The sequence below is a fragment of the Ursus americanus genome, chromosome 13 (assembly GCF_024610735.1).
Source record: "Ursus americanus isolate L20-20 chromosome 13, mUrsAme1.1.p, whole genome shotgun sequence".
Taxonomy (NCBI): Eukaryota; Metazoa; Chordata; class Mammalia; order Carnivora; family Ursidae; genus Ursus; species Ursus americanus.
Window position 1 is genome coordinate 1,665,286 of NC_142139.1, and position 13,563 is coordinate 1,678,848.

At 38.5% G+C, this 13,563-nt stretch overlaps 1 protein-coding gene across 1 annotated transcript in view; it reads left to right on the forward strand.

Moving 5' to 3' along the window:
* Nucleotides 1-13,563, forward strand: part of TET2 (tet methylcytosine dioxygenase 2) — a 125,059-nt gene that overhangs the window by 76,699 nt on the left and 34,797 nt on the right. Inside the window, exons 3-6 of the mRNA XM_045799234.2 lie at nucleotides 3,969-7,429; nucleotides 9,113-9,203; nucleotides 10,609-10,702; nucleotides 11,421-11,629. Coding sequence (XP_045655190.2) covers nucleotides 4,015-7,429; nucleotides 9,113-9,203; nucleotides 10,609-10,702; nucleotides 11,421-11,629 — 3,809 coding nt within the window. The 5' untranslated portion in view covers nucleotides 3,969-4,014. The remainder of the gene's footprint in view (nucleotides 1-3,968; nucleotides 7,430-9,112; nucleotides 9,204-10,608; nucleotides 10,703-11,420; nucleotides 11,630-13,563) is intronic.

Consider the following 13,563-nt stretch of genomic DNA (forward strand, 5'->3'; position numbering starts at 1 on the left):
TTTTTGAAAAATGGTAGTGGCCCTGATTTTGCAGAAACTCCTTACATTAAAGACTACAAATCAATTTTCATTCATTATTCCAGAACCTAAAGGGTTTTTTTTTATTATTAAGGATTATTAATGATCAAGAGTATTAGTCTATCTCAGAGCTGTCCAATAGAAATACAACATAAACCAAATACAAAATTTAAAATTTTCCAGTACTTACACTAAAACAAGTAAAAATTTAGGAACAAATGAAATTAATTTAATGATATATTTTATTTAAAATATCCAAAATAGTATTGTTTCAACATATAATAAATATTTTTAAAAATTAAGGTATTTTATGTTTGTTTGTTTCTGTTATCCACACTAAAGTCTTTGAAATCCAATGTGTATTTACACTTATGGCACATCTTCATTTGTGCTCGCCACATTTAAAGGGCCCCGTAGCCAAATGTAACTAGTGGCTATGCACGTCTAACCCATCTCTTAACATTGTAGGAAGTTGGTCTAGCAGAAATAAAGAAACCACTTTGCTCTGTTGCTTTCTTGGTCCAATAAGAATTGTGACTTTGCAGTTTAAGTTTTATTTACTAATTAAGTAATAGACATGCCTGAAAGTTACAAAAACAATAATAAAAAGCAGTTTCCTTCCCAGTGCTGTTCTCTAGACTCTCCAATCTTTTTTCTGGATGCAAAATATTATTACAATTTTGTTGTATATTCTCCCAGAGCTGATTTTATATTTATTTTTATAAATGTATAGGTTGTAGCATTTTTTAAAAGATTTTATTTATTTGAGAGAGACTGAGACAGCATGAGCAGGGGAGGGGCAGAAGGAGAGAGAAAGAGAAGTAGACTCCCCATTGAGCACAGAGCCCCCGCGGGGCTCGACAACCGCAGGGCTTGATCCTGAGACCCTGAGATCATGACCTGAGCCAAAATCAGACGCTTAACTCACTGAGCCACCCAGGCGCCCCCAGGTTGTAGCATTCTTATACACATTGTTCTGCAGCTTGCTAGATTTCATTTAATTACTTGGAAATACTTCCACCTGAAAATGTAGGTTGTTTCCAACCATTTACTATTGCAAAAGACTGTGCATACATCACGTAACATATATATGAGCATATTTGTTAGACAGCTTCTTAAAACTGAAGGGACAAAGTCTCTATGAAACTGTAGATTATTGCCAAATTGTCCTCCATGGTATTTGTACTCATTTTCACTCCCATGAACCACACAAGGGAGTGTCTGTTTCCCCACATGCTTGCCAACATCTTGTATTATCAAACTTTTTGATCTTTGCCAATTTGAGGAAAAAACTGTATCTTGCTGAGGTTTTAATTTACATTTTTTTCATGAGTGATACTAGACATTATTTTAAACCTTATTTAAGGGCCATTTGCATTTCATTTTCTGTGAACTGTCCATGTCCTTTGCTCATTTTTCTATTCAATGATTGGTTTTTCCCTTGTCAGTTTGTCAGAGTTCTGTATATTAAGAAAAGTTTTATGTGATTCTTAACTTCACTTACAGGTTTATTTTTGCATGCATAAATTTTACTGAACTTTCTCATTTTTTATGGCTTCTAGATTTTATGTCATAAAGAACTTACCCAGTCATTAGATTATTTTTTTTTTTAAAGTTTTCTCAGGCTATTTTAGATCTTTTAGTGTTTTGCTTTACATATTTAAGTGTTAAATCCATCTAAAATTCATTTTGGTATAAGATGTTAGGGGTAAATCCAACTTTATCATTTTTTCAGAGGACTGTCCAGTTGTTCCAGTATCATATTGATTTGCAGTGCCATCAGGATGCCACATTTCTGTGTGGGTTAGGATCAATTTCTGGACATTCTGTTCTGTTTCATTGGTCTTATTAACATTCTTTTATTTACTGATTTTCAAGTATAAGCTGTGTTAAGTACAGTAGCCTTTGTTCCTTTTTACTATGTTTTAATTTGGTTACTGCCCTGCCCAGGCCCCTTTACAATTTTTTTTCAGGTTATTCCTGGCTATCCAGCTTGTTTATTTTTCCACGTGAACTTTAGAGTCAGGTGCTTTAATTCCTCACAACATTCTGCTAGTATTTTTATTGAGAATACATTAAATTAATAAATTCATTTGACAACTACCCAAGAACATATTATACCTTCTACTTGTGTATCTGTCAGTACTGTCTTAAAGATTTACTTAAATAGGCCTTCCGCATTTCTTTTTAGGTTTATTCTTAGTGTTTTAAGAATATTTTTTCCTGTTACAGTATTTTATTCCACTAAAGCTTCTGACTGGTTGTTGCTTTTATATATCAAAGCTATTAATTTTCTTATTCAACTACTTTTCTCATAAACTGTAATTGTTTTTCAGTTGATTCTCTTGGTTGACCAGTATACAATCTTATTATCTATAAATGATAACTTTAGTGTTGCTTTCCAATGTTTATATCTTATTTCTTCCCCTTTGTCACTTGTCTTGGTTAGTAAGCAATGGCTATTTTAATAGTTTTTTATAGCCCAAAAGGACAATCGTCTAGATTTTTTACGTACATCCTTAAAATAAATGTGATGAGAAAAGCTGTGGGAGAATAAAGCATGACCGTACCTTGAATGGAGCACCATTCATTTTATATGATGGATTATTTATGTTTTTTAGTGCCCATTTCTTCCTGCACTCCAATCATTTGAACTTTGAAATCTCCATCAGTATTGGTCTCAAAAATATTTGAATTAATGAGCGAACGAAGAATGGTTGTAACATGAGCAAATTTATATCAATTTTCTGAAACTAACTGGATGCTCACTCTGTACTAAGCACAAAAACAGAGTATTCTGAAGTTCACAGTCCAGTGAGTAAACAAAATAAAATCGAGTATGGTATGTTCAGCAGTAAACCATATACAAGATACAGGAATAACAGAGATGGGAGTGATTAATTCTCTTGGAAAATCAAAGAAGGAGTCGTAAAGGAAGTGATACCTGAGACTGTTTCAGAGAAATGCGCAGGAGTCACTGGGCAAAGCAGGGGACTAAGAAGGCATCCTAGGCCAACAAAACAACAGCATGGAGGTCTGAAACCATTTACCATGTTTGGGTATTTATAAGCTGTTATTATAGTTGGAGTATAAGCTGTGAGAGTAAGTAGGAGGAGAGAAAAACAGAAATCTGCGTATGAAAAAACCATTTGTAACGGGCAGGAATTCTCAGAAGCCCCTGTGAAGGAAGACATAGAATCTCCTAGAAATGACATTTTATAAATGACCCTTCTCACCCCATTCCGTTTCCTGGAATAGTAACACTAAAGGCAGCATGCCTTGTCTTTCAGGCGTGTGAGTGAAAGAGTTTGAGAACTACTAACACAGGCAACGTGGAGCCGGGAAAGCATGTTAAGGAGGATATGACATCAGATTTGCGTTGAGAACATTTCCTTTGGTAACAATTTGAAGGAACCATGAAGGACTAGGGAGAGGACAGGCTGGGCTGGGGAAGAAACCCTCTAAAAAGCTACTGCCACAAATAATGAAGCAAAATAATGTGTGTCTGGCTACCAAGTATCAGTGCAGATAATTCAAGGAACATACAGGAAATGGAATTGATAGACCTTAGCAAGTGATTGGATGTATAAGGTACGAGAGAAGAAAGAAAGGAGGTAATCTTTCTCTATTGTTCTTAGCATTTTGACAAAAAGAATTATTTGGGAAGGAAGTTGATTCTATTTACTAATACAGTATGAGCTTCCTACATTAGCTGGTGATTTCGATCATATTTGTTCTCCATGACCGTAAATATTTGAGAGTTGCTGGGAATACAAGAACAATCGGTTCCTGAGTAGCTATTGGTTGTCACTCTGAAACATGAAAATGAGTATCGCAGTTTGCTATGTCTGGGAATTTGAGTATCATGAATGCCGTGCTTATTCTCTCAGATTTATTAGTAGTGCTAATATGTATTAATGTGCTTCAATTTCTGTTTCTATGCTCTTTAGAATTCATTCAGAGGGCAGCCTTGTGGATGGCCCCGAAGCAAGCCTGATGGAACAGGATAGAACCAACCATGTGGAGGGCAACAGACTAAGTCCATTCCTGACACCATCTCCTTCTCCCATCTGCCAGACAGAGCCTCTGGCTCTAAAGCTCCAGAATGGAAGCCCATTAACTGAGAGACCTTATCCAGAAGTAAATGGAGACACCAAGTGGCAGTCTTTCAAAAGTTATTATGGAATACCCCCTATGAAGAGAAGCCAGAATAGTCGCGTGAGTCCGGACTTTATACAAGAAGGTAGAGGGTATTCCAGGTGCTTACAGAATGGAGGAATAAAGCGTACAGTTAGTGAACCGTCTCTCTTTGGGCTTCATCAGAACAAGAAATTGAGACAAGACCAAAAGGCTAATGGAGAAAGAAAGAACTTCGGGGAAAGCCAAGAAAGAAATCCAGGCAAAGGCAGCAGTCAACTGAATGTCTCCGACTTGAGTGATAAGAGAGAATCTGTGAGCTCTGTAGCCCGAGAAAATGCAGTTAAAGATTTCATCAGTTTCTCAACACATAACTGCAGTAGGTCTGAAAAACCAGGGCTGCAGGTTCTGAATGAGCAGGAGGAAAAAAATGCGAACTACCGTGACAAGAACATTGTATTACTTCTTAAAAACAAGGCAGTGCTAATGCCTAATGGTGCTACAGTTTCTGCCTCTTCCATGGAAAACACACATGGTGAACTCCTGGAGAAAACACTGTCTCAATATTATCCAGATTGTGTTTCCGTTGCGGTGCAGAAAACCACATCTCACATACATGCCATTAACAGTCAGGCTACTAATGAGTTGTCCTGTGAGATCACTCACCCATCGCATACCTCAGGGCAGATCAATGTCCCACAGACCTCGAACTCTGAGCTGCCTCCAGAGCCAGTTGCAGTGGTGACTGAGGCCTGTGATGCTGACAAAGCCAGTAAGACAGCTGCAGTGATAGGGACCTGTCCCTTTCAGAAACCAGAAAAACAAAAATCAGTTTTTGACATTTGCCTGTCGCGTGCCGAAAACAGTCCTATCCAAGGAACCACAAAGCTGGTATCTGGTGAAGAATTCTGTTCAGGTTCCAGCAGCAATTTGCAGGCTCCCAGTGGCAGCTCTGAACGGTATTTAAAGCAAAATGAAACAAATGGTGCTTACTTCAAGCAAAGCTCAGTGTTCACTAAGGATTCCTTTTCTGCCCCTACCACACCATCACCATCACAATTGCTTCTTTCTCCCCCTCCTCCTCTTCCACAAGTTTCCCAGCTTCCTTCAGAAGGAAAAAGCACTCTGAACGAGGGAGTTTTGGAAGAACACCATCACTACCCCAACCAAAGTAACACAGCTCTTTTAAGGGAAGTGAAAATAGAGGGTCAACCCGACGCTCAGCCATCCCTGAGTCCTAATCCATCCACACATGCATCCAACCACTCTCTGATGCTTCCAGAAAGGCCTCAGAATAATTGTGTTAACAAGAATGACATGCAGACTCTAGGGTCGATGACTGTTCCAGCATGTTCTGAGAAAGCGAGACAAATATCAGAACACCTCAAGCATAACCCACCAATTCTTGGTAGTAGTGGAGATCCACAGGACCACTGCCAGCAGTTGATGGGACACAAAGAGCAAGATATTCCGAAGGGTCGAGACAAGGAACAAACACGAGGTCTTGTGCTCCCAGCACAGCCCTATCTGAAACCGGGGTGGATTGAACTGAAGCCCCCTCACTTTCATCAGGCAGAATCCCACCCAAAATGTCATGAGGCATCACTGCGGTCAGTTCTTCAGTATCAGTCCAACCCCACCAATCAAACGACCTCCAAACAATACACTGGAAATTCCAGCCTGCCTGGGGGGCTCCCAGGGCAGGCTTACGTCCAGAAAATAATGCAGCCAGAGCAGAGGCCACAAAGGTACCAAGGCGAGATGAATCAAGGGCAGTCTCAAGGTACAGTGGACCAGCAGCTCCAGTTCCAAAAACCCTCACTCCAGGTGCACTTCTCCAAGACAGACCCTTCATCCAAAGCTCATGTGCAGTCAGTGTGCACCCACAGGTTTTATTTTGAACAAAGACCAGATTCCCAAACTGGGAAACTCATACCCCCAACATTAAAGCAGCACTTGAATCAGCAGGCTCCAGAGACTGAGCCATTCTCAAACTCACACCTTTTACAACACAAGCCTCATAAGCACACGGCACAAACACAAACACAACCATCCCAGAATTCACTTCTCTCTCAAAACCAGCAGCAGCAGCAGAAATTACAACTGAAGAATAAAGAACAAATGCCCCAGGCTTTTTCTCATCCCCAAGACAATAGTGATCAGCAAAGAGAAGGATCATTCTTTAGCCAGATTAAAGTGGAAGAATGTTTCCGTGGTGAAAATCAGTATTTCAAATCAAATGAGTTCCAGACCCATAGTACTCAAATGGGATCGGAGCAAGCGCAGAGTGTGGATAGTAGAAATTCCCCCTATGGTCAGATCTTGAAATCAAATGCAAGCAAACTACAGATTTCTTGCTCAAACAATACACACCTAGTTCCCGAAAATAAAGAACAGACTATAAATCCTGAACTCTTCGCAGGAAACAAGACCCAAAACTTGCATCACAGGCAATATTTTCCAAATAATGTGACTCCAAAGCAAGATGATCTTCATAGGTGCTTTCAAGAACAAGAGCAGAAGCCTCCACAAGCTTCAGTTCTACAGGGATATAGAAGGAGAAACCAAGATATGTGCGGCCAGCAAGCAGCACAAGTCCCGCAGCAAAGGTACCTGATGCAGAACCAAGCAAATGCTTTCCCTGTGTCTGACCGGGGAGCAGGTCACATTCAGGCCCCGCCCCAGAAGGACGGTCAAAAGCATGCTGCTCTAAGGTGGCACCTCTTGCAGAGGCAAGAACAGCAGCAAGCACAACACCCCCCGACCGAGTCTTGTCATGATCAGATGCACAGGCCAATTAAGGTCGAACCTGGATCCAAGCCCCATACCTGTATGCACCCCATGTCGGCACAGCCAGAAAACAAAACGTGGAAAAAGATGACTAAGCAAGAGATTCCACCCCCAAATTGTGACAATGTGCAGCAAAGGAGCATCCTTGAGACCATGGAGCAACATCTGAAGCAGTTTCAGGTCAAATCATTATTTGACCATAAGGCTCTAATGCTCAAATCACAGAAGCAAGTAAAAGTGGAAATGTCAGGGCCAGTCACAGTTTTAACTAGACAGACCACTGCTGCAGAACTTGATAGCCACACCCAAGCTTTAGAGCAGCAAGCAACTCCTTCTTCAGAAAAGACACCAACCAAAAGAACAGCTGGTTCTGTTCTCAATAATTTTTTAGAGTCACCTTCCAAATTACTAGATACTCCTATAAAAAATTTATTGGATACACCTGTCAAGACTCAATACGATTTCCCATCATGCAGATGTGTAGGTAAGTGCTGGAAGTGCACTGAGACACATGGTGTTTGTCCAGGACTAGCAAATTCATCTTCAGATATGGGATTTTCTTTTTTTTTTTTTTAAATCTTGAGTCTGGCAGCAGTTTGTAAAGGCTCATAAAAAACCTGAAGCTTACATTTCTTGTCTTTAAATTACAGATGCTTGTGCTGTGCAAGAGAGAACTTCACTTACATTCAGTTTTTCCAAAAAACTTAAAACAATGTGCATGCTCATTTCTTCCTCTAATCAAACCCTTTAAAGTGTAAAGGTATCTGTTTTAGATTAATCAATCTGTTTAACTCTTTGTATATCATCTCCTGGAGAGACGCCTAGGCATCTCTAAAAACATCTGTTAAAATGAGAAAAATAACTGCTATATGCAAATTAATGTGGGAGCTTTTTAATATGTATTAATTCAAGGTTGAACATATTAGTGGTTTTACATTAATTTCTAGATGGGGGGGAATTATCTTCAGTCTTGGTGAGTTGGGGGAAATTGTAATGCTGAAGTTCTGAATACCCATGACATTGCCCTTCCTGCATTTATACACTTGAAATATTGTATAATTTATATTCATTTTGATTCTGTTTTCTCTTTAAAGTGTCATCTTTTTTATAGAAAATCTGTTTTTTTTTCTTTTTTCAAACCAACACGTTTTTGTTAAAATTCAAGATACGTGATAGGTCTGTTGGAATAGGGAAACATTTTGCTGATAGATGCTTGTGTATATATATATATAAAACATATAAAGTATATATAAAGACTTTATTATAGTCCCTCAGCATGAATACAGTAGACGGCATTTGAAAAAAACAAATGTTAAACTGATATGGCCAGTGGTCCACCCACCTCATGTTCTTCCTCTTACAACGGGACACCCCACATTTTGTAGAAGAATGGAGGGAGGAGCCATACCGCCCCCTTGTGTGGCTAATATTAGGTTGCCTCAGGGGTGCCGTACCACACATGTCATAGATAACATTAGGTAAGTTCTAATCGTCTGCAGTCTCTTCTCCCATCACCCTAACCTCTCCTCCCACTTTCCATCTTCGATAGTCTACAAGAACCTCTTCCTTTTACCTGACCCTCTCTCCAGTGTTTTCTCTCCTCATAAATCGTTCTAAAGCACAAATGTGGGTCTGGAATCAATATTCTTATTTTCGAAACACAGCAATTAAATGTTGAGGGGAAACAAGAGGAAAAAAAGGTACCTTGACAATAAAAACTGAGCAATATCCTGGGGGTGAGATAAGATAGGAAATTTTATTTTTAATCTTTTAACATCCAAGCAGCAGGCAATCTTCTAGTTAGCTATAAAATTTTTTTTTCAGTTCAAAAAATTGGATTGTAGTCGGTATTACATATAATATATTCTAATTCCCTCACTGTTTTGTTTAGTTCCACTTATTTTGTTTAAAATAAATAATTTCTTATTCCGTATCTGAAATGTAATTTAATATATTTTTATCCAACAGCCAGCATGTACATATACTTAATTATTTGGCACATTTTCTAATAGATTAGTCCATCAATTTATTCATTTTAAAGAAAAAAAAATGTTTAAAGTCACATTTAGGGCCCTTAATGTGCAGTTGGGGGATAAGCTTTGTGGATGTAGCCTTTATATTTAGTATAATTGAGGTCTAAAATAATAATCTTCTATTATCTCAACAGAGCAAATTATTGAAAAAGATGAAGGTCCTTTTTATACCCATCTAGGAGCAGGTCCTAATGTGGCAGCTATTAGAGAAATCATGGAAGAAAGGTAATTAACGCAAAGGCACAGGGCAGATTAACGTTTATCCTTTTGTATATGTCAGAATTTTTTCAGCTTTCACATACAAAGCAGTAAACAATTGTAAATTGAGTAATTATTAGTAGGCTTAGCTATTCTAGGGTTGCCAGCACTCCACACTGTGCTATTCACCAGAGAGTCACAATATTTGACAGGACTAATAGTCTGCAAGCTGGCACAGGCTGCCCACTTTGAGATGGATGCCAGAAAACCCAGGCACGCACGAGAACCAGCCAGCCCGCCTGCCAGGCACAGGGGTGCTGGCACAGGCTGCAAAGAGAGGCCCCACTCTCACTTTCCCACTTGATGATAAAGTGTCAAAAGAAGAAAGAGAGGGTAAATGTGGTATAAGAAAGGAACCATTGAGTTAAGTTCACCCAGAGCTGTAAATGAGTAGTGATCTCTAAGGAAGTTGTCCCTTAGTATGAGCAGAGGGTAAGTGTGAGATGCTGAATAGAAATAGAGACAGATTCTATTTATAGCTTCATTTTTTTTTTTTTACTGTCAGTCACAGGTAGGCATGTATTTACCTAAATCTACCCAGTTAGTCCTGCATGTAGAAGACTTCTGAGTGAGACAAAAATGCAGAGAGAGACTTTCCTATAGGTATCCACAGATGTGAGCTGTGAACTATGCTGGGGGCTTTAAGAGGTCAGCAGTGTTATCATCAAAATACGTTAGGAGACCTTGTGGGCAGCAAGGACATATTTGGTATCATTCCTGCCCAATTTACAAATTATCCATTTCTAAATTAGTATCTAGAAATTCACTAAATAACCCTCTAGTAGCCTGACAGATACAGTGAATTTCCCTAAGTGCCTTTTGTTATTAGCAAGTAGTAAGTAGTGCCTTGGTCATAAGGGAAAATATAATCTATCTCTAGAACTATCCTATATTTTCAAAATTGCTGGATGCTAGTTATTTACAAGCCATCTTTTAAAAATGGTAGAGATCCTTTGAGGAACAGTTCTAACTAAAATCTGTTATGATTCCCCAAGTTTAAAAATAGCTAAATTTAGTAAAGGACAAAAATCAAATAGTATATATCTTAGAAGACTGAATTTAACAAATTTTAAAAAGTTTTGTACTTTGTGAAATTGTCTAAAAATAAGCTTTCCCATTTATTTTCACCCAACATATAATTTCAAAATAGTTCATTACAATTATCAATATATTTTGATACCAAAGAAATACAAAGCTTAAAGTCTGTTATCCAGTTTGCTTGGCTTAGACTTGTTTTTTAAAAATAAATTAAACCATTCATTTCTCAGGATGTGGCCATAGAATAAAATTATGCTCAAATGTTCACTATTTTGGTTGCCTCGGTTTCATTTGCTAATTTTATGTGTGTGTGTTTCTGTGGATTTCTTTTAAGGTTTGGACAGAAGGGTAAAGCTATTAGGATTGAAAGAGTCATCTATACTGGTAAAGAAGGCAAAAGTTCTCAGGGATGTCCGATTGCTAAATGGGTAAGTGTGACCTGACAAGGCCTTTGGTCTTCAGTCTTGGGCATTTTGATTCATTAATCTAACCCTGAGAATTGGGTTACCAGATCGAAGAGTCGTTTGTGCCAGTTGAAACAAACATTGCTTATCTTTATTTTGTGTTAGCTCTTAAGAAAAAGGCAGATTAGTTTTTTTGTTTTGGTTTAGTTTGTTATGTTCAGTTAGCCACTGTATAGTACATCATTAGTTTTTCTTGTAGTGTCCAATGATTCATTAGTTACGTAAAGCACGTACTAAACTCTATGTAATTGAAAGAATTTAATGGAGAGGAGGAGGTCCATTCAAATTGATAAAAAGTGTACTTCTTCCTGGAATGTGAAGTCATCCTTAATCCTTAAATACCTTCCATTAATCTTCATATTGCCTTTTTTGAAAGCCTTGAACTTTGTGAAAAAGACCTGCTTGTCTTCTGTATAGCTCTGGCTTTAATGCAGGGGTCATCGCCCCTCCCTGTACTGCTACAGTCCGCTAAACATTGAGCAGTTTTGCATCTCTCCCGGTTCTGACCCCATTTTACAGATGGGTAGCAAAAGGCAAGTTTCAGGTGCTGGCTGTTGCCCTAATTGTGACCCAGACATGAAAGAATATGCATACATAAATCGGTGCGCTCCTCTGCCACAAATGACCCTTGTTTTGTTTTGGTTGGGGTGGGGGTGTTGGGGTGGAATGGGGACCTGCACAGGTGGTTCGCAGAAGCTGCAGTGAGGAGAAGCTACTGTGTTTGGTGCGGGAGCGAGCTGGCCACACCTGTGAGGCTGCAGTGATTGTGATTCTCATCCTGGTGTGGGAAGGAATCCCATTGTCCCTGGCCGACAAACTCTACTCAGAGCTCACTGAAACGCTGAGGAAATACGGCACTCTCACCAATCGCCGGTGTGCCCTGAACGAAGAGTAAGTGAAGCCTCCCCTCTCTTTCCACTGGCAGGAAACCTGATCATGGGTCTGACCCAAGGGAGTGGAACCTGCATTTTTACATTTATAAAATGGGGACCAAAATGCCTGTTTCACAGTCATGCAGAAGGAAGTTGGATTTGCTAACGTGGGTAATTTGAGGTGATTTCGTTAACTATTTCGTGCCTTCAGACAGGGCAGACCTTTAGTTAGGAGCAGCTTGCTGAAGTCTGAATGTCTGTACCCACATCATGAACTCAATCGTGCCATAATATTTTTATTTCCACAATAGTAATAACAGTTGCTTTCATTTTTACTGCTACTAAATAAGAAATTAGCAGCTATGGACATGCATTATTTTCAAGGAATAGAAACACTTGGACTAGGAGAGCAGGGGTATGCAGTGAACATATTTAGCACATGTAAGTGCTACTATGTTTTTGTTTGTTAACCTCATCCAGTTCAGGAAGTTTAACTCTTCACTTGGAGAAAGCTTCATTATGATTGTTCCTCTGCTGTGTTATTCCTGTATAACATTAGAATACAGGAGAATTCATAGTGCTACACTGAAATCCTATAGGACTTATTTTACTCACTATTGGTTCTAAAATAATTTTAATTTTGCACTTCTTCCTTTAGTCTCCTTTTCTCTGTATTCACCAAACTACAATATAGTTTGCTGAATTTATGGAAATACTCATTGCAACAGCCCATAGCTACCTTAATTGGTTCCTTTGCTTTCCTTTGTGACTGACACTGCTTTGCTAACTTCATGCTGACATGGGTTTTCCCTGGGTCATGGGAGGTGTGTAAATCAACTATAAATAATATGCCTAGGAAAGTTACTTTTCATATATGAAAGTGTGACTTGGCTTCCTGTGGTAGTTATGACCCAAAAATGTCATGGTGTGAACCTCACGGCATAAATCCACCTTTATAAACGACGTGTTGGAAGATAGAATGCTGCTTCATACGTAGCACAGGACTCACAACCTCACGACAGACTGCCTTAGGTGTGAAATACTATTCAGTGCATCCCAATTTCCCTGTTCCTTCTTTAAAAGATGTATTTAAATGCCTTTAATCAGAAAGAAAATGAAAGTTAAGGCACCTTGAGATGACGTCAGTGATAGTATTTTTGTCAGGGATTAAGTATCTGCTTTGTTTGGTTTTTTTTTTTATAAAGCAGACTTCCTCTTAGACTTGGTGGCTTGAACTTCTAAACCACTGAAGAACTTCTTGTGAAAATAACAGTTGTTTTATTTCAATTTCTTGAAGTTTCATGCAAACTATATTTCCCATTTATGTAACTAATTTAATTTTCAGTTATTCTATATCTCTGGTATTTCTCCCCTGTTGGCTTTTCTATAATTTCTACAAATGCTATTGCCTAAAACGGAATCTGACATATAGAAAGAAATTCCATGTTAAGAACTTTCCTAAATTGTGTTATTTTGCATTTAAAATCCATGAACAATGGTTGGGCCAGGGTCTAAGAAAAATTATAGTTTAACTGGTCTAAACAGGAGGTGAGTACAAAACTGTTAAAAGATGCGCTTCATATTAAGACATTTTAAAGGACAGTCTGAATACTTTTGCTTCTCTTTGTCTGGAATTTCAAAAGGTAAAGGTAAGTATTTAGATGAAGTTTTAGCTTTGGGTTATGCATACTTAAAACAATTCTCCAAAAACAAAACAAAACTTAACATATACAATTAAAATAGACACTTACCAATGGCAATAGAGACTTCATTCAGATGTAGTTTTTGAAGTTTCTAATACCCCATAAAATAAATTTTATGTCTGGTGGAAGTTAAAATTATGACTTTGCCAAAAACAGAGGATAATCTCAAATTGGGGCTGCTAACTCAGTTTAATCTTCAAAGGTGTATGCACCTCATCTCTGAGTTCTTACAAATCCCAATGCCTACATG